The sequence below is a fragment of the Ursus arctos genome, unplaced genomic scaffold (assembly GCF_023065955.2).
Source record: "Ursus arctos isolate Adak ecotype North America unplaced genomic scaffold, UrsArc2.0 scaffold_25, whole genome shotgun sequence".
NCBI classification, from domain to species: domain Eukaryota; kingdom Metazoa; phylum Chordata; class Mammalia; order Carnivora; family Ursidae; genus Ursus; species Ursus arctos.
The window spans coordinates 38685846-38707589 of record NW_026622930.1 but is presented as its reverse complement, the minus strand read 5'-3'; the positions used below and the strand labels follow the sequence as shown (position 1 = coordinate 38707589).

The 21744-nt window shown below is 36.1% G+C and overlaps 1 protein-coding gene across 1 annotated transcript in view; it reads left to right on the top strand.

Annotated features, from left to right (window-relative positions):
• LRRC9 (leucine rich repeat containing 9) overlaps positions 1-21744 on the top strand; it is a 137735-nt gene that overhangs the window by 34965 nt on the left and 81026 nt on the right. Inside the window, exons 13-17 of the mRNA XM_057318557.1 lie at positions 8062-8194; positions 10149-10271; positions 11029-11144; positions 12278-12490; positions 17214-17333. Of these exons, the coding sequence (XP_057174540.1) occupies positions 8062-8194; positions 10149-10271; positions 11029-11144; positions 12278-12490; positions 17214-17333 (705 nt within the window). The remainder of the gene's footprint in view (positions 1-8061; positions 8195-10148; positions 10272-11028; positions 11145-12277; positions 12491-17213; positions 17334-21744) is intronic.

Here is a 21744-nt window from a genome sequence, read left to right as displayed (position 1 = left end):
CCCTGAATGTAAATGGGCTAAATGCCCCAATCAAAAGACACAGGGTATCAGACTGGATAAAAAAGCAAGACCCATCCATATGCTGTCTGCAAGAGACTCATTTTAGACCCAAAGACACCTCCAGATTTGAAGTGAGGGGGTGGAAAACCACTTACTGTGCTAATGGACATCAAAAGAAAGTTGGGGTGGCAATCCTTATATCAGACAAATTAGATTTTAAACCAAAGACTGTAATAAGAGATGAGAAAGGACACTATATCATACTTAAAGGGTCTACCCAACAAGAAGATCTAACAATTGTAAATATTTATGCCCCTAACATGGGAGCAGCCAATTATATAAACCAATTACTAACAAAATCAAAGAAACACATTGATGATAATACAATAATCATCACCCTCACTGAAATGGACAGATCATCTAAGCAAAAGTTCAACAAGGAAACACTGGACCAGATGAACTTCACAGATATATTCAGAATATTCTATCCCAAAGCAACAGAATACACATTCTTCTCTAGTGCACATGGCATATTCTCCAGAATAGATCACATCCTGGGTCACAAATCAGGTCTCAACCAGTACCAAAAGATAGGCATCATTCCCTGCATATTTTCGGACCACAATGCTTTGAAACTGGAACTCAATCACAAGAGGAAAGTTGGAAAGAACTCAAATACATGAAGGCTAAACAGCATCCCATAAAGAATGAATGGGTCAACCAGGAAATTAAAAAAGAATTTTAAAAATTCACGGAAACAAATGAAAATGAAAACACAACTGTTCAAAATCAAAGGCGGTTCTAAGAGGGAAATATATAGCAATACAAGCCTTTCTCAAGAAACAAGAAAGATCTCAAATACACAACCTAACCCTACACCTAAAGGAGCTGGAGAAAGAACAGCAAATAAACCTAAATCCATGAGGAAAAGAGAAATAATAAAGATCAGAGCAGAAATCAATGAACTAGAAACCAGAAGAACAGTAGAACAGATCAACAAAACTAGGAGCTGGTTCTTTGAAAGAATTAATAAGACTGATAAACCCCTGGCCAGACTTATCAAAAAGAAAAGTGAAAGGACCCAAATAATTATTGTAAAATCATGAATGAAATAGAAGAGATCACAATGAACACCGAAGAAATAATGCTTTCTTTCTAATGAATAAAGCTCTGCCATTGGCTAGGCAGGGTTCAATTCTTAATCCTTGTATCTATATTTATAACAAACTGCTGTTTCACAGACAGCTTGATGCTGGAAAGTACAGCATCATCTTTGTATTATACCAGTGTAAGTCCATCAGTTACTTTATCTGCCTGTCTTTATCTTTCTAGGTATCCTATTTTTATGTTGTGATCCTTTTATTGATGATCTTGAAATCTTCTCTAATCTGTTTTAAACTCTCTAATGTCCATCTTGAAAACACTCCCCATCTTGAAAAAAGAAATCCATTCACTCAACACTGCTGGAATTTCTAGCTATCATCTTCTTTTTCTTTTACTGACTCCACTTCTTTATTCTCTACCTCATTGTCCCCACCTTGCCCCCTGGTCACTGTGAGCTCTAAAATACCAATCATCCTTTCTTAGTCTTCCACCCTCTTGATAAGGCAGCTGTAACACACAGGTATAGAGCAGTGCCTCCTAACCCTTTTCACATCATGGCACACATGAAATGGTACTGTTGCTGCATTTAAATCTTGGCTTTCCTCCTCATCAATTATATACCTTCACCTCTATGTGTCTGTTTCTTCCCATCTGAATGAAGGTAATAACAGTATCTATTCCACAGAGGAACTGTTAGATTCAATGAGGTATGAATTAAAGAGTTCTTGGATACTTGTACATCCATGTTCATAACACCATTATTCACAGTAGCCAAAAAGTAAAAACAACCCAAATGCTCATCAGCAGATGAATGGATAAACAAAAGGTGGTATATCCATACAGTGGAGTATTAGTCAGCCATAAAAAGGAATTAAATTCTGACATATGCTACAATGTGGTTAAACCTTGAAAGCATTATGCTAAGTGAAAGAAGCCAAACACAAATGGACAAATATCGTGTGATTCCACTTACATGAGGTACTTAGAATAGGCAAATTGGCAGAGACAGAAATTAGAATAGAGGTTACCAGGGGATGGAGAGGATGGAGGGATAGGAAGTTATTGTTTAACGAGTATAGAGTTTCTATTTGGGATGATGAAAAGTTCGAAAATGAATAATGGTGATGGTTGCACAACATTGTGAATATATTTAATGCCAATGAGTTGTATGCTTAAAAATGATTAAAATGGTAGTTTTACTTTATGTATTTTTTTTTACCACAATAAAAAAAAATCACCAAAAAAAGCATTGCAGCCACTCAGTGGAGAATGGACTGGAGGGAGCAGGAGCAGATGACAGGGGCAGTATATGGAGGAGATACCGTAGCAGCTCAAGCTAGAGGTGATAGTGGCTTCAGCAGGGTGATGTGGTGAGAGTGCCCTCACTGTATTTTCTGGAAGAGAGGTGAGAAGGAGGTGAGGATTAGAGGATTTTAAGGCAGAGAGTGCTCAAGGTGATTCTTATGAGTTGTCGTGGGCACAAACTGTGGCAGAAAGACAGGGCTAATATTTGCGTGTTTTCTGCTTGCTGGACACTATGCTAGTGCTTTATCTACTGCACCTCCTTTACGAGCCCTCTGTTCAGTACAGCAGCCACCATCCACAGGTGACTGCTGAACATCTGAAATGTGACTCATCAGAACTGAGATGTGCTACAAGTTTAAAATAAATACCAGTTTTGAAAGACTTAGTATAGAGAAAAGACTACAATTTCTTATATTGATTACATGTTGAAATGATAATATTTCAGATATATTAGATTAAATAAAATGTAGTATTGAAATTTACCCCAAAATTCTTAGATCAGTTTCTGGCACGTAGGAAGTGTTGATGTAAACTTTACCATTATTATCTGAAATATCTGATACTGTTGACTGCTCTTTCCTTTTTGAAACCCTCCTTTGGCATCCATGATATTACACTATTGTTATCTTCCTATTTTTCTGATTGTCCTGCCTTTGTTTTCTTTTTATTCCTCCTCTTTTCTCTAAACATGAGAATACCACAAGATTAAGGTTCACTAATCTGCCCTTCTTTTCTCCACACACTATCAATTACCCTTGTTGTTAAAATCTTAGATATGCAGGAACATAACTGGCTAGAAAAAACACTATGTAGCACATAGATCTGGTAACCGAGATTTTAATGCCATGATGTGCATCCAAGGAATAAAGATAAATACTTATCTACTGCATCATTTAAAAGATGGGATAAAACTAAAAACATGAGCTGCATAAGCAGTTTAGAAGACAAATTTGGCTTAGGTTGACAGTGACTTTGTAAGGCAGAGGGCTGGAGGGCAGGGGGAACATAAGATATTCCCTTTGATACCCAAGGACTTGGTCAATAGCCATAGAAAGTATCATTTATTCCATTTCAACTTTCTCCAGAATGTACATCCTCAGCCTCCTGACCTCTGCTCTGACACCCACAGCTGCCATTCCTACCTGGTGAATCTGCCTTATCTCCTTATACAATATATCTAAAACCAGACTTTAATCTTTTGCCCATAAGCAACTCTCCCCATCTTCTTGTCTTTTTTTCTACTAACAGTGCTGTCATTCTCTCCACGCATCAGGTTCAAAGCCCTGAAATCATATCTGACCTCTCCCTCTTACTATCCCTATATCTAATCCTTTACAATTTGTAGTCATTCTTCCTTGCATCACTTGCATTCTCCCTTTCTCTCCCTGTTCCCATTGCCTGCCACCACTTAAAACATTCCTTCTGGAAGTGCCTAGGTGGCTTAGTTGTTTAAGTGTCTGGCTCTTGATCTCAGCTCAGGTCTTGATCTCAGGGTCATGAGTTCAAGCCCTGCCTTGGGCTCCATGCTGGGCATGGAACCTACTATTAAAAAAAAAAAATCCCTCTAATCTTTGCTAGTAGTTTCCTGGTAGGCAACCCTGCCCTTGGTCTTCCTCTCTATTCCAGCCACCTTTAACAGTACAAATTAATCTTTCCTAAAATGTTATTTTCTTAGCTCACACTGTACTATACCATGATGAAAATCCTTCAGTAGCTTCCCATTACTCATGATAATGAAATCCAAATCCCTCTGTCTGGCTTTTAAGGCCCCTCAAAATCTAGCTTCAACCCAACACCCTATTACCAAATATAACAAATATCCCAAATGAAATATTCACTTTTCTTATGATTCTCCTAAACACACCTCAGTGCCATGCCTCCCTTTGATGCAATGCTCTTTCCTGCTTTTCCCCTATGGCAATCTTAACCTTCAAGTCTCAGCTCAAGGACTTCTATCTTTGTGCAGCCTTTTCTGAGTTCTCAAACAGTAGGAGCCCTCTTACCTACTTTACAGGTTTATCAAAAAGTCAGTTAATATAGAGAACTATAAACAAATGATTTACTTAAAGAACTCTTTAGCAAACCTAATATATGTGCTTCCAAAGCTGCCTTTAGCAAACTTAAAACATATAAACTTACAGGGGTGTCTGGCTGGTTCAGTTGGGAGAGTATGCGACTTTTGATCTCAGAGTCGTGAGTTTGAGCCTCATGTGTGGAGTAGTGTTTACTTAAAATTAAAAAAAATTTTTTTTAAACCTATAAACTTCCATTTCATTTTTTTTTTTAAGATTTTATTTATTTACTTGAGAGAAAGAGTGAGAGAGCACAAGTGGCGGGGGTGGGGGGGGTAGGGAGAAAGGAGGGACAGAGGGAGAGGGAGAAGCAGACTCTCCACTGAGCAGAGAGCCCAACATGGGACTCAATCCCAAGATCCTGAGATCATGACCTGAGCCGAAGGCAGACGCTTAACTGACTAAGCCACCCAGGGGCCCCATCATTTGTCTTTCTTTTTATGTAGGGCCAAAGCATTTGATATGAGGTTGGAACTCCTGATAGTACATCAGGCCACAACCATATTACATACTAGTTTCAGTTTCTTTAAAGTTGAGCATGAACTTAAAGATTCTTGCAAAGCAACTTGAGTGCAAAAATCAATCTAGTTTTAGTTTGTGTGATCCTCCTGGCACCACCAAACTTTTGTGTTTGCCTCACCTACACATGCTTTAACAGAAGCTTCTAATGATTACTTTCTCTGCAATCTTACCAAAGCTTTCCACTTAGTTTTCATAGAAACAACTCTCATTCTTTCTCGTATTTCATTGTTTTATTTAATATGTAGAATTTCAATAACCAATACAACTGGTATAAAAAAAGTTTAGGAACACAACTGAGTTTTCGTAAGCATGCAACATAGCTGGGTGGAATAGAAATACATCAATTTTTTAAAAAAATGTTCTTACTGAAATATAGATGACATATAATGTTGTATTAGTTTCAGGTGTACAATATAGTGATTCGACAATTCTGTACATTACTCGATGCTTACCTCGACTAGTGTAGTTACCATTTGTCACCATATGACGTTATTAACAATATTATTGACTAATTATGTCCAATCTTCAAAGCCTACCACTGATCCCTTACCTCTACAAACTCGATCATTTCATTTAAAAAATGAGAGGTGGCTCAGTTGGTTAAGCCTCCAACTCTTGATTTCGGCTCAGGTCATGATCTCAGGGTTGTGAGATTGAGCCCCACTCAAGCAAGCCCCACTGGAGCCCTGTCGAGCTCACAACAGGCTCTGTGCCGGGTGGGGAGCCTGCTTGAGATTATTTCTCCCTGTCCCTCTGCCCCTCCCCCACCTAAAAAAAAGGGAAAATAAAGATCTTATTTGACATATCTTGTGATGGTTTTTATTTTTAATTACTGGGTATAGTTTCCATCTTCTCCCCCCCCCCTTTTTTTTTACATTTCTGATTCTATTTTTTTGTTGTTATTTACTTATTTTTTAAATCGTATTTTTTCATCATAATAATTTAGTGTACTCTTTAATCCCCATTCCCTATTTTCCTCATCCCCCAACTTATTACCTTCCCTCTGGTAACTATCAGTTTGTTCTCTATAGGTAAGAGTTTGTTTCTTGGTTTCTCTCTCTTTTTTCCTTTGCTTATTTTGTTTCTTAAATTCCACATATGAGTGAAATTATATGGTATTTGTCTTCCTCTGACTGACTTATTTCCCTTAACATAATACTCTCTAGCTCCATCCATGTTGTTGCAAATGGCAAGATTTCATTCCTTTTAATGGCTGAATAATATTCCATTGTGCCTATATACCGCATGTTCTTTATCCATTCATCTATCAGTGGACACTTGGGCTGCTTTTGTAATTTGGTATTACAAATAATGCTGCAATAAACATGTGGGTGCATGATGCATTTTGAATTTGTGTTTTTGTTTTTTGTGTGAAAATACTTAGTAGTGTGATTACTGGATTGTAGGGTAGTTCTATGTTTAACTTTTTAAGGAACCTCTATACTGTTTTCCATACTGGCTGCACCAGCTTGCATTTCTCCAAAGAGCATAAGAGTTCCTATTTCTCCACATCCTCACCAACACTTTTTGTTTCACGTGTGTTTTATTTTAGCCATTTTGACGGGTGTGAGGTGATTTCTCCTTGAAGTTTTGATTTGCATTTCCCTGATGATCAGTGATGTTGAACATCTTTTCATTGTCTTTTGGCCATCTGTATGTCTTCTTTTGAGAAATGTCTGTTCATGTCTTCTGCCCATTTTTAAATTGGATTTTGCTTTTTAGGTATTGAGTTTTATAAGTTCTTTGTGTATTTTGGATACTAACCCTTTATGATATATCCTTTGCAAATATCTCCTCTCATTTAAGTAGGTTGCTTTTTTGTTCTGTTGATTCTTTCCTTTGCTGTGCAGAAACATTTTGTTCTGATGTAGTCCTGACAGTTTACTTCTGCTTTTATTTCCCTTGCCTCAGGAGACATATTTAAAAAAATCTTGCTACAGCCAATGTCAGAAAGATTACTGCCTATGCTCTCTTCATGATCCTTCCCTCTGTTATTTCAGGGCCAAGACCATGCTATAGCTGCATAATGCCATGCGCATAGCTTGTATCTAATGGATATTTAGTGATGTTCATTGGAAATCTGAGAAGGTTCTATTTACTGGGATGTGGAATTTATAGTAACGAACCACATTTTAGTATTTATTTTTTAAAAAATCTCTTTGGATAACAGGCTTCAGTAAGAAAAAATATAAAAGCAATTCAGCATTTATAGAGAACATATTTTTAGATAATTTGGCTACTAATATTAAACTAGTAACAATTTCAAAACTGAGATAATGACAAGGAGGAGCAGACCTGAGTTCAAATCATGACTTTGCTAATTTCTACTTCTGTCCTTAGATAGACTATATAATCTCTCTTACCTCTAGGTGTCCTACTACTAAAAATAGAGATTTTATTTGCTTTTCAGAACTGCTTTCACAGGAAGTAATATGAATTTTACTGTAGTACTGTATTTCTTTTTTGTTGTTGTTGTTAAGTTAGCCACTATACAGGTAGTAGTACTGTATTTCTGATAAAACACTTCAAGAAATAAACCTAGTCACAGTGCAAACCAAGATTTTGGTGCATTAGCACAATGAGATGTATCTGGAAAGCAGTGTATATTATTAAACCAAAACCACTATTATACCAAATCTTTATTTATATATCGATCTATCTATCTGTACATGTGATATCTAAATAAGAACCTTCACTGATATAATGTCACACAGGATTTTCTTTTTGGAATTTGCACGATTACTCGTGGAGAATCCTTGAAAATGTGTAAAATTACAGTTCCTTCAATCACACAGTGTTGTCAGTCTTGACTCTGGCTGCATTTATGGGAACAAATATTATTCTGTATCACTTTTAATAAACCTCTTTTCATGTAAATTTAAAATATATAAATGGCCTTACACAATGAAGTTGCACCTGAAGTTTGTCTACTTTTCAGCGAATCTAGCCTGACTTTTCTTTGCCCAGACGCACAAATGTAAACCAATAAACCATCTGTACTGAAGGTGAAGTACGGTCCATTTTATAAAAATACTCAGACTTTGTTTTTTCTTTATAGCTGCCTCTCAGAAAAGAAGCTGTTATTCTTGCTAACAGCCTCAGTATGTGTGAGTGTCCCAGAATTGAATTTTTACAGCAAAAGTACAAAGATGAGAAGAAGAACTCTCTTGAGCATGAGCTCTTCAGGCATGGTAATATAAATACACAGAATTTCTGAACTTTTTAGTTCTAAGTCTTCATTGATTATTTTCATGACATTTTTAATACTTAGTTTTATCAATCAGGAAGATTTTCTAAAAACGATTTTACTTAGTATTTACCACTGTAGTGATATATGACTTTCTGATCTGTTACTTCAGTTAAGTTGTGAACAAATATTTGATGATTATTGTGTCAACATTAGTAGGATGGGACTTATTTGTTACTCATATTTAAGCTAATTTATATGGAACAAGCACTTTTCACAGTCTGCTTTGTTCATTGGAGAGACAAGACGAGCCTAGGGTCCTCCTACTACACTGCCCTCTTAGCTCCTCTCTCTCCTTTTTTCATTAACTTGTGTCCTAAAAATAAATTCAATATATATGTATGTCACACACACACACACACACACACACACACACACACACAGAGGCACACACTGCACCCCAAAGTCACAGGAAAGAGAAAAGAGAACCTAGCCCAATTATGCAATAATCTTCATACCAAGCACTCGGAAAGGCAGGCCTTATTTGTCCTTAATCATCGTAATAGAAGATAAGAAAACTTGGTTGTAAACCTAAAACTGGCTAAAGACAAACTGTGAAGTGTATAGATTGCTTTATAAATTGCCTCACAGAAGATAAACTTTTGGTACTTTCATTTATTCACAGTGATCAGTATTTTATTTGCATCTTGAATATATAGATAAATAAAAGCATATGAGCGAATCTGCAAGACAATTATAGGAGAGGTTCCCTGTTAACCACAGATTGGCGGAAAAAACCCGCTCATCAGGTCCTTTTGCCTCAACCTCCCACTGTTCATTCTTCAGTTCCACCAGTTATTATGGAATGCTTACTGCGTGTTAGGCTCCCAGTAAGTGATAGGGATACAGTCTATGCAAACTAGGCACAGTGCTCCTTTATGGTACTGACAAACATTAATAATCATACAAATAAATGTAAAATTACAATTTTCATAAGAGCTGTAAGATGAAATATTAGTGCATATGACCAAAGAATATATAAGCAGAACTGACCAGGTCAGGGAGTAAGGGACATCTATTCTTTGATCTCCACTATTCAACCTACTGATGACTGCGGAGTTAGAAATTTGGTTAACTTAAGTCTATAAGAGTAATAGTCTAGGTTCCAGCAATAGTTCTGCTAAGATTATTCATGTTGAACTACATGTGTTTTGCAGTCTTTCATTCAGTTAATAATAATCAGAAAATCAAGCAGATTATTGAATCTAGAAAGAACTTGTTATTTGAAAAAACCTTTTGCTTCTTTTCTCTCATTCTCCTCTATTCCCATCTTAAGAAACACCTCATGATGTTTTTCTAGATCCTTTTAGATCCTCCTGAAATATGTTTCCCAAAACAATTGGGGTCTCTCAATTTGCATTTTATAACTCGTACATAGTAAAAAAAAAAAAAGTCATCTAAATGTTTTATGCCTAGTGATTACAAGTTACTTTATAGGATTGACTCCTAGAGATCCTTAGGAATGAGTGAATCCAAAGATTCCTTAGGGATTGAAAGGGAAAAGAAATGTTTATCCATTCAGTAAACATGTATTGAGTGCCTCCTATGATTTAAGCTATGTGCTAGGTGCTGACGTTACAGAGATGAATTTTTACCCAGTTAGTAACAACAAAAAGTTTCTTACTTTAAATTACTTAATAAAAAACTTATTATTTTCTTTCCTTCTTCCTTTTCTGTAAAGCTTTGCTTGATATAATCACAGGAATCCTCTTTCATAATTATTTCATTTGGTCAACAAATATTTAGTGAGCTTCTGTTTTCCTATACAATGGCAAACAAGGTAGCCAGGATTTCTCCCCTTACACAACATATAGTCAGGTTTGGGACCATTAAGGAAAGTGATATGGGAAAGTTACCAAAATGAATTAGTGTTAAAATTATTTTTTATTCACATTTAGGCATCCTCCTCATTACAAAGGTCTTCCTTGGCCAGAGTGTTCAGGCTCGTGAACAGGACTCCATCAATCAAGCTAACTATCCAATGGTTAATTCAGTGTTCGTTCCTCGAAAATATATACTAAGTATGTCTGCCATAAAGAGAAATCTGCTTTAATTTTTCTGAATACAAAATGTTGGTGTTTAATACTAATGTGTAGAGTTTAACCTCTACCAGCAAAGTTTGTAAACTCTTCTAAAAACTCCTTTGCTAGCTACTAATGAGTTTCTATTTTTCTGCTCCCCACTTCAATGACATTTATGCATGTGTGTGTGTAGATTTTTATTTTGTAAACTTTCATTTTATATTTACACACTCACACATACTGTTATCTGTATTTCATATATATCATGTATATATACTATAGATTATGTGTTTCATATATTATATGTATATTATATACATATATATTACATAATACATATATATTTTATGTATTTCATGTATAATATATATTTCATGTTTAGACTGTATATTTCATGTATATTATATGTACTTCAAAAGATGAAAAACCCACAGACTTTTAATAACAAAGGTTTTTGAGTAATACATTTGTCAAAAATATATGGCCACACATTGAACAGAAAAATGGAAAAGTATGAAAAGGAAAAGGACTTGAATAAAATTAAACCCTACTAGTCTACATAGTGAAAGGGTGACTAGTAAGTATTTCTAGAATTAAGAAACTGTCTAGGAGGGGTGGAAAAATATAAGAAATAAAACACTTTTAATAACATGGTAGTTGGAACTGAGTTTATTGTTCATTAATCTGTGTAATAATGAAAAAAGTACATTATATTTCATTTTGAAGAGTATTTTTCTTGTTTTTTATTTTACTGTAGATTCTATCATGGGACAAAGAAACTGTGATTGCAGCGTTCGGCAGTGCAAGTGGTTTGTCTTTGATCATGACCTTGTTTTGCCAGAATACATTGTTGAATTTGAGTATATTACAGTGGTATGGATGTATTTTTAACACTGGAATTCCTTAAATAAGAACAGAACAGTAATTTGAAGTCTAATAATGTAATATCAAGTTTATACTTAAACATATATATTTATACATAAACATATATACAGTGGTTATTCAGTGAAGGGTTTAATTTTCAAAACAAATCATTATGGCACCTAAATATTTTTATATGCACATATATACTTCCTGAGTAATATGTGGCTGTAATCTCACTGAAAAAGATTCAAACTACATTGAAGAAAACATAATAAACATGAAAATCTGATTTCACTTTAACGCCAGCACCACTCCCTTTCATAAAGAAATCTGTTAACAGCTTTATGGGTTTGCTTTCAATCTTTTTTTCTATGTATTTACATATATAACAACATATACCTTCTATTACATAGTAGAATCAAGACCTAAGTATTTTGTGATGTTTTTTGCCTTTAACAATATGTTTTGGACATATTTCCACTTCAGTGCATATAGGTCTATACTTAATTCTTTTGGTGGCTGCATACTATCCAGTAATACCCTGATTTATTTGACTGTTCCGCTGTGGATGAAACATATAGGTTGTTTCCAGTGTTCTTACTATTTAAAACACTGCTTTAGTGAACATTATTATAGCTGCATCTTCATACAAATACAGAAGTTTCTCTGCAGAATAGATTTGTAGAAGAATTGTCAGAGATATACACATATTAAAGATATATACATATTAAAGAGATATACACATATTAAATTTTGGTAGATTTTGCCAGTACTCTCTACAAAGGCTTGGCCATTCTACAAATTTCCAACAGTATGTGACCGTGCTTGTTTCTTTGCATCTTTACCAAAATAAGATATTATCAATCTTTTACATTTCCACTCTATGGGCAAGAAAAAGATACCTTATTCTTTCATATGCTTATGGATTATTTAGGAATTTTCAGTGGGAACGGATGAACACATTTATTCTTAGCCCACAATTTTAATCTATTCTCATTGATTTCCTAATGTGATTCTAATCATCATAGGCATTACTATATAACTGAAAAAAACGATAATTCATCTTTGTTACATAGCTAGTTTCTTGTTCAAAATGATAAATACAACAACCAAATTTTCAATATTTTTAATAAATTTTTTAGGTCAAGGCTCACTCTTTATTTTCTTCATTCAACAATGTTATTCTAGAAGAAAGCAAAAAAAACTCAGAAGGATCAGTATTGTCCCAGGATTTGAAATTTGATGATGAAGTTATAAAAATGGATCCCAGGATCAAGCCCAGGCCAAAACTTATTAGTTTGGATGATAAAACAATACTTTCTCTTGCCAAGACTAGTATTTACAGTCATATTGTGGTGAGTATTATAAGGAATAAAATTTGGAATTTGGACCTTGAATTTGGAATCATAATCTATCATATGAAGTCTAAGAATACTAAAGCACCTATCTGGTGATGCCAGCCATTAGGCTGCCAAGTTAAAAATGCCTCAACCTTTCCTACTTTGTGGACTAGATCAGTGTTGTCTGATGGTAATATAATATGAACCATACATGTAATTTAAAATTTTCTACGAGCCATGTTAAGAATTTTTTAATTAAGAGGTAAGATTAATTTTAATTAATCCAATATATCTAAAATATTATCATTTCAATATTTAATCAATATGAAGAGTCATTAATCAGATAGATTCAACTAAGTCTTTGATGTCTGGGGTCTATTTGCAGTCTACAGCGCTTTCAAACTAGCAACATGTTGCTAGTGACTGCCGTACAAGACAGTATAGGCCTAGAGGGTGGCCTTCTAGTTTACAAGGTATTTTGTTCCTGAATAACAAATAAGCTCTCTTAAATGATGAAGTTTCAAATCAGTTTCCGGGATTAATCAACACAACATCGGAGCTTTATCTTTATAAAATTAATCAATAGAATTTGAGTTACTACTGAAGCAGCTTACTTTCACTGAGGCAGTTCTATTGAGATAGTAAGCCTACCTCTGTACCTTGACTTTCAGATCTGTTCATTTCCAATCTGCTACCATTCTATCTGAACTATCATTAGCCCTGACCTAGACTACTGCCATGGCCTTCTGACAGGGCTCCCTGCACTCTACAATTGCAACACTGCACAACTCCAGGAGGTGCAATTCACGTTATATACTATTAATGTATTCTTTGGGTGCCATTCATTATAGAACTGAACATAACTCAATATGGGGATTAGGGGGTGCCTCCTAGAGCTGTGCAACAGAGGCCCTGTCCTGCTTTCACTTTGAGCCCCCAACTCATTCTCCATGTTAAAGCTAGAGCAATCTTTTCAGAATGCAAATCTGATCATGATATCCCTGTCACCCCTCACCACTCCTACTTGAAAACCTCAATGATTTTCCATTGTTTTAAAAATAAAACCCAAGTCCTTAATATGGCCTATAAGATTTTGCATGGCCTGGTTCCTGGCCTACCTTTCCAGACTTTTTTCATATTACCCTCTCTTTAGCTCTCTGTGCTCAGCCTCCTTCCTATTTCTTAAATGCATTCTGCCTGCAGCCAACACAGAACCTCTGCACTTGCTAGTCCTCTGCATGGAATGTTCTCCCCTGACCCCCTTCTCCTAGTTAATTCCCACACACCTTTTAGATCTATACTGAAGCATTCAAGTTTTCTCTTACCTCTGAGTGTAGGACAGATTCCTTTGTTATATGCTCTGTATCCTTTCTAGACTGTAAAATCCCACAGGGGCAGAGGCTATGGCTGTTCTTCGATATGTATATCCCCAGTATCAGGGCAACAATATAAGATGGTGCGGTGTGCATGGCACAAGAGGGCCATATCCAAGGGATACCCTTTAAATCATAGACCAGTATATTTGCTACAATTTTCTAACAATTCTTCATAAAATTTCTTGTACTAATAAAATGGGCATATTGAGACAATTTTCTAAAAGCTGGGAGGAAAAGGTGTCTCGAGGAAAGGATGGATGCCGCTTTCTAATATACTTGTAAACACCACATAGACTAGCATCGGCTCTGCCATTTTCTAGCACAACACCTGGCACACATGAGATACTCATTATAAAAACAATACCTTTACAAAGACCAACTGGTTCTTACAGAGAAAGTGGGTTTGCCTGCACCTGCAGAACTGGCAAGTAAGTAGGTATTTGCTTGATACACTGGTAAGAATATTTGAGAAGACAAGTTATTCTCATAGGACATTGTCTTTCTATGTGTGTACTGAAAGTTGAGATAAATACTCAGAAATGATTTTTATCTTGAAAGTCAATTACATTGCTCCAATGTGACATTTCCAGATCGCTTGTTTATGATGACAGTCTTTTTCAAGTGACTGTGGGAAACCAAAAGAATGCAAAAATATTTTTTAAAATAATCAGTGTGGTCAGTAATTTTGAGTCTGCTTCTGAAAATATTTAGAAAACATCTCTTTTCAAGTTGTTTATGGGATTGCTTTTGTCCAACTACATCATCACCATCCACTAAATAAATCTTCAAGTCTAGGAGATTAAGTTTTGACCTTAGCCAGTTATTATTAGAAAGGAAGGAAAGTTTCATAATGTGATGACAGTATCACCATCTGCATCATAAAGATGCAGTATAGTGATTACAGGAGCAATCTTTGAGCTGACAGTACGGAGAAATTATTGTTTCTGTGCTATAATGTCAAGATTTCATATTTGAGTAATACATTTTTGATAATAAAGCTTTAGTAATGAAAGGCTTAATAAATGCATGAGTTCTGACTGGACTGAGCTTCTAGAACATATATTTCTATAGATTTAAAGGGATTAAATAAAAGTTAAAAAAACAGCAATAGTAAAAAAAAAAAAAGTAGGTCCTTTTTATTATCTTTGATTTGTAAGATAAAAAACAGTGAGGAGAATAAGACTTCAGAATACCCTGGCTTGCTCGTGACTTCCACCTGACTGCCTTAATTTGATCAATACCCACAGCATAAGAATGAAAGAACCTCTCATCCTAAATTTGCCTATATGGCTTAAAAGCCAGAAAAACCTTCTAACTCTTCTAGTAAAAATGCTAGATATTACAACAAGAATGTTTAGACATCACACCCTTTATTCTCCTTCCTTTGTGCCATTACAAAATTCAGGATACATACCTCTTATTTTCTTTTCAGTCTTCCCCACTAGATGGAGTTTTTTGAAGACATCCATAAAAATAAATAAAATATACAGAAATAAAGGTGGGAGGAAGGTGGGGGGGATGGGTGAAATAGGTGAAGGGGATTAAGAGTACACTTATTGTGATGAGCACTGGGCAATGTATAGAATTGTTGAATCATATTATACACCTGAAACTAATACAACACTGTATGTTAATTTTACTTGAACAGAAAAATAGAGTTGTTCATTGCATGTCTGGCTTTTGCAATGATTTATTCATCTAGCATTTACTGAGCATTTGCTGTGTTTTAGGCCATGAGGTAAGTATTGGGAGTTCAAAGTGAATTTTCCCTGTCTCGAGGACATTTTAGTGGAGGAGAAAGGTATGTAGACAACATAGGAAGCTTGGAGTTGCTGGGAGAACGCCACAGAAAGAGATAACTTTGTGCAGATTCTGAAGAATATGAGAAATTTAGTTGTTTACATCTTCCAGGCAGAGGAAATACACTATCTAGAAGCGCCTGGTTTTGGAAAGATCCTAGTGTTAGCAGGAAACATACTGTGACTATGAACACAGGGTGTGTACTGGTGGAAGGTGAAGGTGTAGGCTGGAATACAAGGAAGACACGTGAGGCTGTGATTGGAAGAGTAGGAGGTTATATCAAATAGGATGGATTGTTGAAGGCAAATTTTAAATTTTAGATTTTCTTTAAGGAATGGGTTCTGTGTTTTTAAAGACCCTCATTTTGGCAACTTGTGGATTAGATTTAACTAAAGTCAGACTAATGGTATGGATATCCGTTGAAAACTATTGCAGTAGTCCAAAGGACAAATAATTGTCTGAACTAAGGTACTTGTAGTGGTGATGGTATGGAACGGTTGGTTTGAGAAACATCTCTAGATCAAATGTATATGGAAAAGAGGTAAAGGGGATGGTAAACAATATCTTTCGATAGATAGTGAAACTCTTAATCAGGACTGAAAACACAGACTGCCAGGCAGATATATAGGAAAAATGATGAATTCAGTTTGGACATGTTAAGCGTAAAGTACCTGTAGAATCTATCATGGATGATACCAGTGTGTGATCTGTAGAATAAACTCTTCTCCCTAATTTCATCCTTCTTAACAATTTGAACCAAATTTTGACAACTACTCAACATTTAGATGTTTCTCTTGCCAGGAATTTATGTTATGTCCACAGTATAATAGGATATAAGATGGTGGTGGTGAGTGAAGTGAATTGGGAAGTAGACACTTGATTTTATCATAAAACCCATTTGTTGTGAATATTGAGGTCAATTATATTAATACATTTTCTTGTGCCACGACTTAGGATGTATACTATGCATGAATGTAATCTTCACTTGATATCATTCACAATGGTGTAGTCTAAAGACAGAAAAATATGTTGTCATCAGGGTATCCCCTAAATATACAACTGTATTAACATTCCTTTTTATTGAGTGCAGAATCAAATGGACAGGGAAAATTTAGGCCAAATTCTGATATGGAAGCACTCTCCTACCTCCTTCTTTGAGTGTCTGTCCTCCTGCTTTAACACCCTCATCCTCTGTTCCTTAGTCCAGTGCCCTCATACAGTTTTCTGCAGTCAAGATGTAGCCCTGCCATCTTCTTTCCTGTGAGGTATCCTCGCCAATACCCCAAATCTTTAGGGCCTACATGTTCACTGGCTAGCTTTAGAAATAGGTATGCCTCAATAAATGTCTTAACAATATATTTAACTATTTTCTAAAAAGAATTTCTAGACCGAGTGGAAAACCAAATTAATCAAGAACAGGGTCCAATAATGCTATTATAAACTCTACCTTTTAAAATCATGCATTAGATTTGTTTCTTATTGGCTCTCTCTTAGTGTTATTTAAATAACTATGATGTAGAATATAATGTCTTATTTTTTATTTACATTTCATTCTATTTCAGAGTCTGAATCTCCATGGAAACAGCCTGAGTAAATTGAGAGATCTCTCCAAGTTAACAGGACTTCGAAAACTTAATATCAGCTTTAATGAATTTACTTGTTTAGATGATGTATACCACCTGGTAAGAACTGTCTTTTTTTAATTATTTAAGTAAAAGAATTTAATAGACAAATTATTTTTGTAATGAAGACCTCAAATATACCATATTCAAGATTATACACCTCAAATTAGGAACAAAACAAAACATGGTATGTTACTTTGTCTAAAATAGGTCTTAGAGGGCGCCTGAGTGGCTCAGTCAGTTAAGTACCTGCCTTTGGCTCAGGTCATGATCTTGGGTCCGGGACTGAGTACCACATCGGGCTCCCCGCTCAGCAGGGAAGTCTGCTTCTCCCTCTGCCTGTCGCTCCCCCAACCTGCTTGTGCTCTCTCTCTAATAAATAAAAAATCTTCAAAAAAAATTAAAAAATGAAATAAAATAGGTCTTAGATTCAGATTCCATTTGCAAACCAAATATACACGTGTGGTCATATCTGATTTCTAACTACTTTAAAGTAAATTTATTAAATTTTGTTTTTAAAATGTTCTTTGGAGGGGCGCCTGGGTGGCACAGCGGTTAAACGTCTGCCTTCGACTCAGGGCGTGATCCCGGCATTCTGGGATCGAGCCCCACATCAGGCTCCTCTGCTATGAGCCTGCTTCTTCCTCTCCCACTCCCCCTGCTTGTGTTCCCTCTCTCGCTGGCTGTCTCTATCTCTGTCGAATAAATAAATAAAATCTTAAAAAAAAAAAAATAAAATAAAAATAAAATGTTCTTTGGAAATTGTCATTTCCACTTTCTTCTGCTCTTGTTTTCTCATTCTTATTTTTCTCCTTGTGAGTCCTTACTTCTTCATTTTCTGGTTCACCACTTCATATCTAAGGCTGTCAGTTCTCTTCCCATTTGTTCATTATTCCTGTTATTTCTCTTTCTTTCTGCCTTGTCCTTTCTACCTGAATGTCACATGTGTGGATCTTGCTTAACTTGTGTTTGCCCTCTCATAGATCATGGGACAAACAGAGTAATGCACCATGTACATATAGCTAAGCATCTTATCTGGCTTTTGTTTTCTTTGTTATATATCATATAACAAAAATAATTGCATATGTGGCCCCAGAACTCCAACGCAGCATCCCCTGTTTCCATGGGTCCCAAGTCACTGGCCTAACTTTTCAGAACATATCATCCTCAGCTCTTATTCATTCCCTTCCCCCTTTCAACCATATCAAAGCCCTTGCATTGCTGCTTCTCCCACTGTGTCGGGAGCTGTTGCTTTCCTTACTGACCTTAAGTTTTAGTATTAAACCTCCACCCTTATTTCTTTTAGTAAGCCAAAGTCCTTTTGTTTTTTTAAAAGATGTATTTGTTTATTTGAGAAAGAGAGAGAGAGAGTGGCGGGGAAGAACAGAGGGAGAGGGAGAGAGAAACTCAAGCCACTCAGGGGCCCCAAGCTGAAGTCCTTTTTAATAGAATCCCTGGTAGTCTCGGTTTGATATGCAGTTTGAGGAAAGAAGGTAATTTAATAGAGGTCCCAAAACTATATGTAAATTGTTGGCATATTTTTTTCTGATGATTTGCCAGTGGTTCCAGAGGTTATGACAGTAATAATTTTGCTTATGCACAAAATTTAAAGAGTAAACTCTTGGGGTGCCTGGGTGGTTCGGTCAGTTAAGCATCCAACTCTTGATTTCAGCTCAGGTCATGATTTCACGATGGTGGGATCAAGCCCTGCATTGGGCTCCTTGCTCAGCAGGGGTCTGCTTGAGTTTCTCTCTCTCACCCTCCCCTCTACCACCCTCCGCCCCCCACTCTGCACTCTCTCTCTCTCTAAAATAAATAAATCCTTTTTTTAGAAAAAAAAGAAGTAAACTCTTAAGTCATGCAAGGCACTTATAGTGCTTTAGATAGCGCTTTTAGATGGCTTAGCCAGCTGCCCAGCATGTATTTTGCAGTATAGTTGTGCTCGCCTTAGAAAAATTTCTATCACAGCCTACTTATTGGATTGATATTACTTTGGCCATTTTACAGACAAGAGAACTGGACATATTTTATGCCCGAGTGGTATTTTCAAATTTTAAGATTGGCAAAGGTTGCTAGACATGAACCTCTCAAACATCAAGTATCTGATGTATAAATGTGTCTCGAAAAATGACTATAGGGATGTTAGGGGTGATCAGACAGAGGAGATACTCTACATGTATATTTTCACCTTTTTATTGTAAAATAAAACACAGATACAGAAAACTACATACTACGAGCATGTGGTTCCATAAATTATTATGAGGTGAATGTGCTTATTACTAACACCCAGGTCAAGAAATAGAACTTTGTAACCTACAACATAAGCCTCTTCTATATATTCCCCATCCCTTCAAGAAATCATTATCCTGACCTCTATAGTAATCCTCTCCCTGCTTTTCCCCCACAGTTCCATCATCCAAATGTGCATCCCCACCTAGCACAATAGTTTGGTTTTGCCATTCTAAAAATTGTTTAAGTCTCTTTTAATTTATAGTTTTTCCTTCTCTTCCCTTCTGTCCCCTTCCACTCTCCAGAGTTTATCTGTAGAAATATTTTGACCTTCCAACCCCAAAAGTGTCCCACAGGCTAGACCCTGCTGATTTGCTTATGATATAAGCTTACATGCCCTCCACCCTCCATATTTTCTGCAAACTGACAACCAGATCCAGAGATTGGATCAGGCTCTGGTTCCACTCCTCTGGCAAGACTGTAGGAAGCAGATGATGTCTGGCAGACTCACTTTTCTGATGCCAGTAGCCATTATTAATGCCTATGTCCATTAATTCATCAGTGATTTGGAATATTTTTGCATAGACATTTCCCCTTATCTGTTACTTGGTTATCAGTAGTCCCAGTCATGTAGAAAATGCAGAATAGGGGCGGCTGGCTGGCTCAAGTCGGTAGAGCCTGTGACTCTTGATCTTGCGGTTGTGAGTGTAAGCCCCATGTTTCGTGCAGGGATTACTTTCAAAAAAAGAAAATGCAGAATAGATGCTTATTTGTCTTTATTTACCAATTTTGAAGATAGTGAATTGGTTCCTTGTGTTTTCTCAAAGATGAGCAATTCCTTTTTTGTTTTAATATCATTAGGAATGCAGGGACTTAAACATATTCGATGAGAGCCCATCCACTGCAATTACCATGACTGAAGCTCAAATGGTCTCATCCTTAGCCAATGGGAGCATCTTAAAATGCGCTTCTTTTGCCATGACCCTAGCGGTCTCTGATAAGCTTCTTTACCACCTGGTATAAGAGATGTTCCACATACATTTTCTGTGTTTTCTGTTGTAGACATGGGACTTCTTCAAGGAGCTCTAGTTTCTTTTATTTTTTTTAAAGATTTTATTTATTTATTTGAGAGAGAAAGAGCGAGCACGAGCGGAGGAAGGAGCAGGGTGGGACGAGAGGGAGAAAATCTCTGGCAGGCTCGGTGCTGAGCAAGTAGCCCAATGCAGGGCTTGATTCCACGACCCTGAGACCATGACCTGAGCCAAAACCAAAAGTCCACCACTGAACTGACTGAGCCACCCAGGCGCCCTGAGCCTTAATATTTCTTAGAGAAGAGTGGTATGTCAGGGTTGGTCTTTGTTTCTAGGTCTTTCCATTGGACAGGTTTGTTGTGGGGAAGGGGTGTGTGTGTGCGAGAGACTGTAATATGTATGTATAACTAAAACTAACCTCATAAATTTATATTAGTATTTCCAATTCAGATTCAAGACTGAAAATCTTTTAGCTTAACCTTTTCTGTTACTTACATCTATATCTTTTTTTCTCTCATGCCAAGAATCTTGATTCTCAAGGATACAAAGTAATAGCATCGGAATATTTAATAATTGCTCATTGTTTAATCCCCTATTACACACACAGCGGGCTCAGAATGACAGCACTAATACTCTCATCAATATGGTCACTAGAAAGATGTTTTTTATTTTGTATATGTTTTTTCCATTATTCCTTATTTAAAAAAATAATTAAAATTATCATTCCCTTTATACTTTGTCAGAGCATGTAGCCTTGCACTCTGTATACTCTCCCTTTTAGTTCATTGGTAACTGTATATTTAATTCTTGTCACCAGATTGGTATCTCTGTAAATATTTTGATTGTCTGAAAAATATTCTATTATAGATTCCTCAGGAAGGGCTTATGGGAACAATATCCCTTCCATTACTGCGTGTGGATAATAGTTTTTCTACATCCTTTATACATGAACAGCAGTTTTGCTAGATATAAAATCCTTAACTCACAATTTATTTCCCTGGGCATCTTCAATGCTATTTTATTTTCTTCTGACATAAAGTGTTGCTGTACAAAAGTCTGATGAGAACGTATAATTTTTTCCCCTTAAGTTACATGTTTTTTTTTCTTTTAGATGGCCAAAAAACATTTTTAGTTTTCTTCAAAGTCTAGTAATTTTACTAGAATATGTCTTGACATTGGTTGCCTGGGCCAATATTTTGGATCCACAGTAT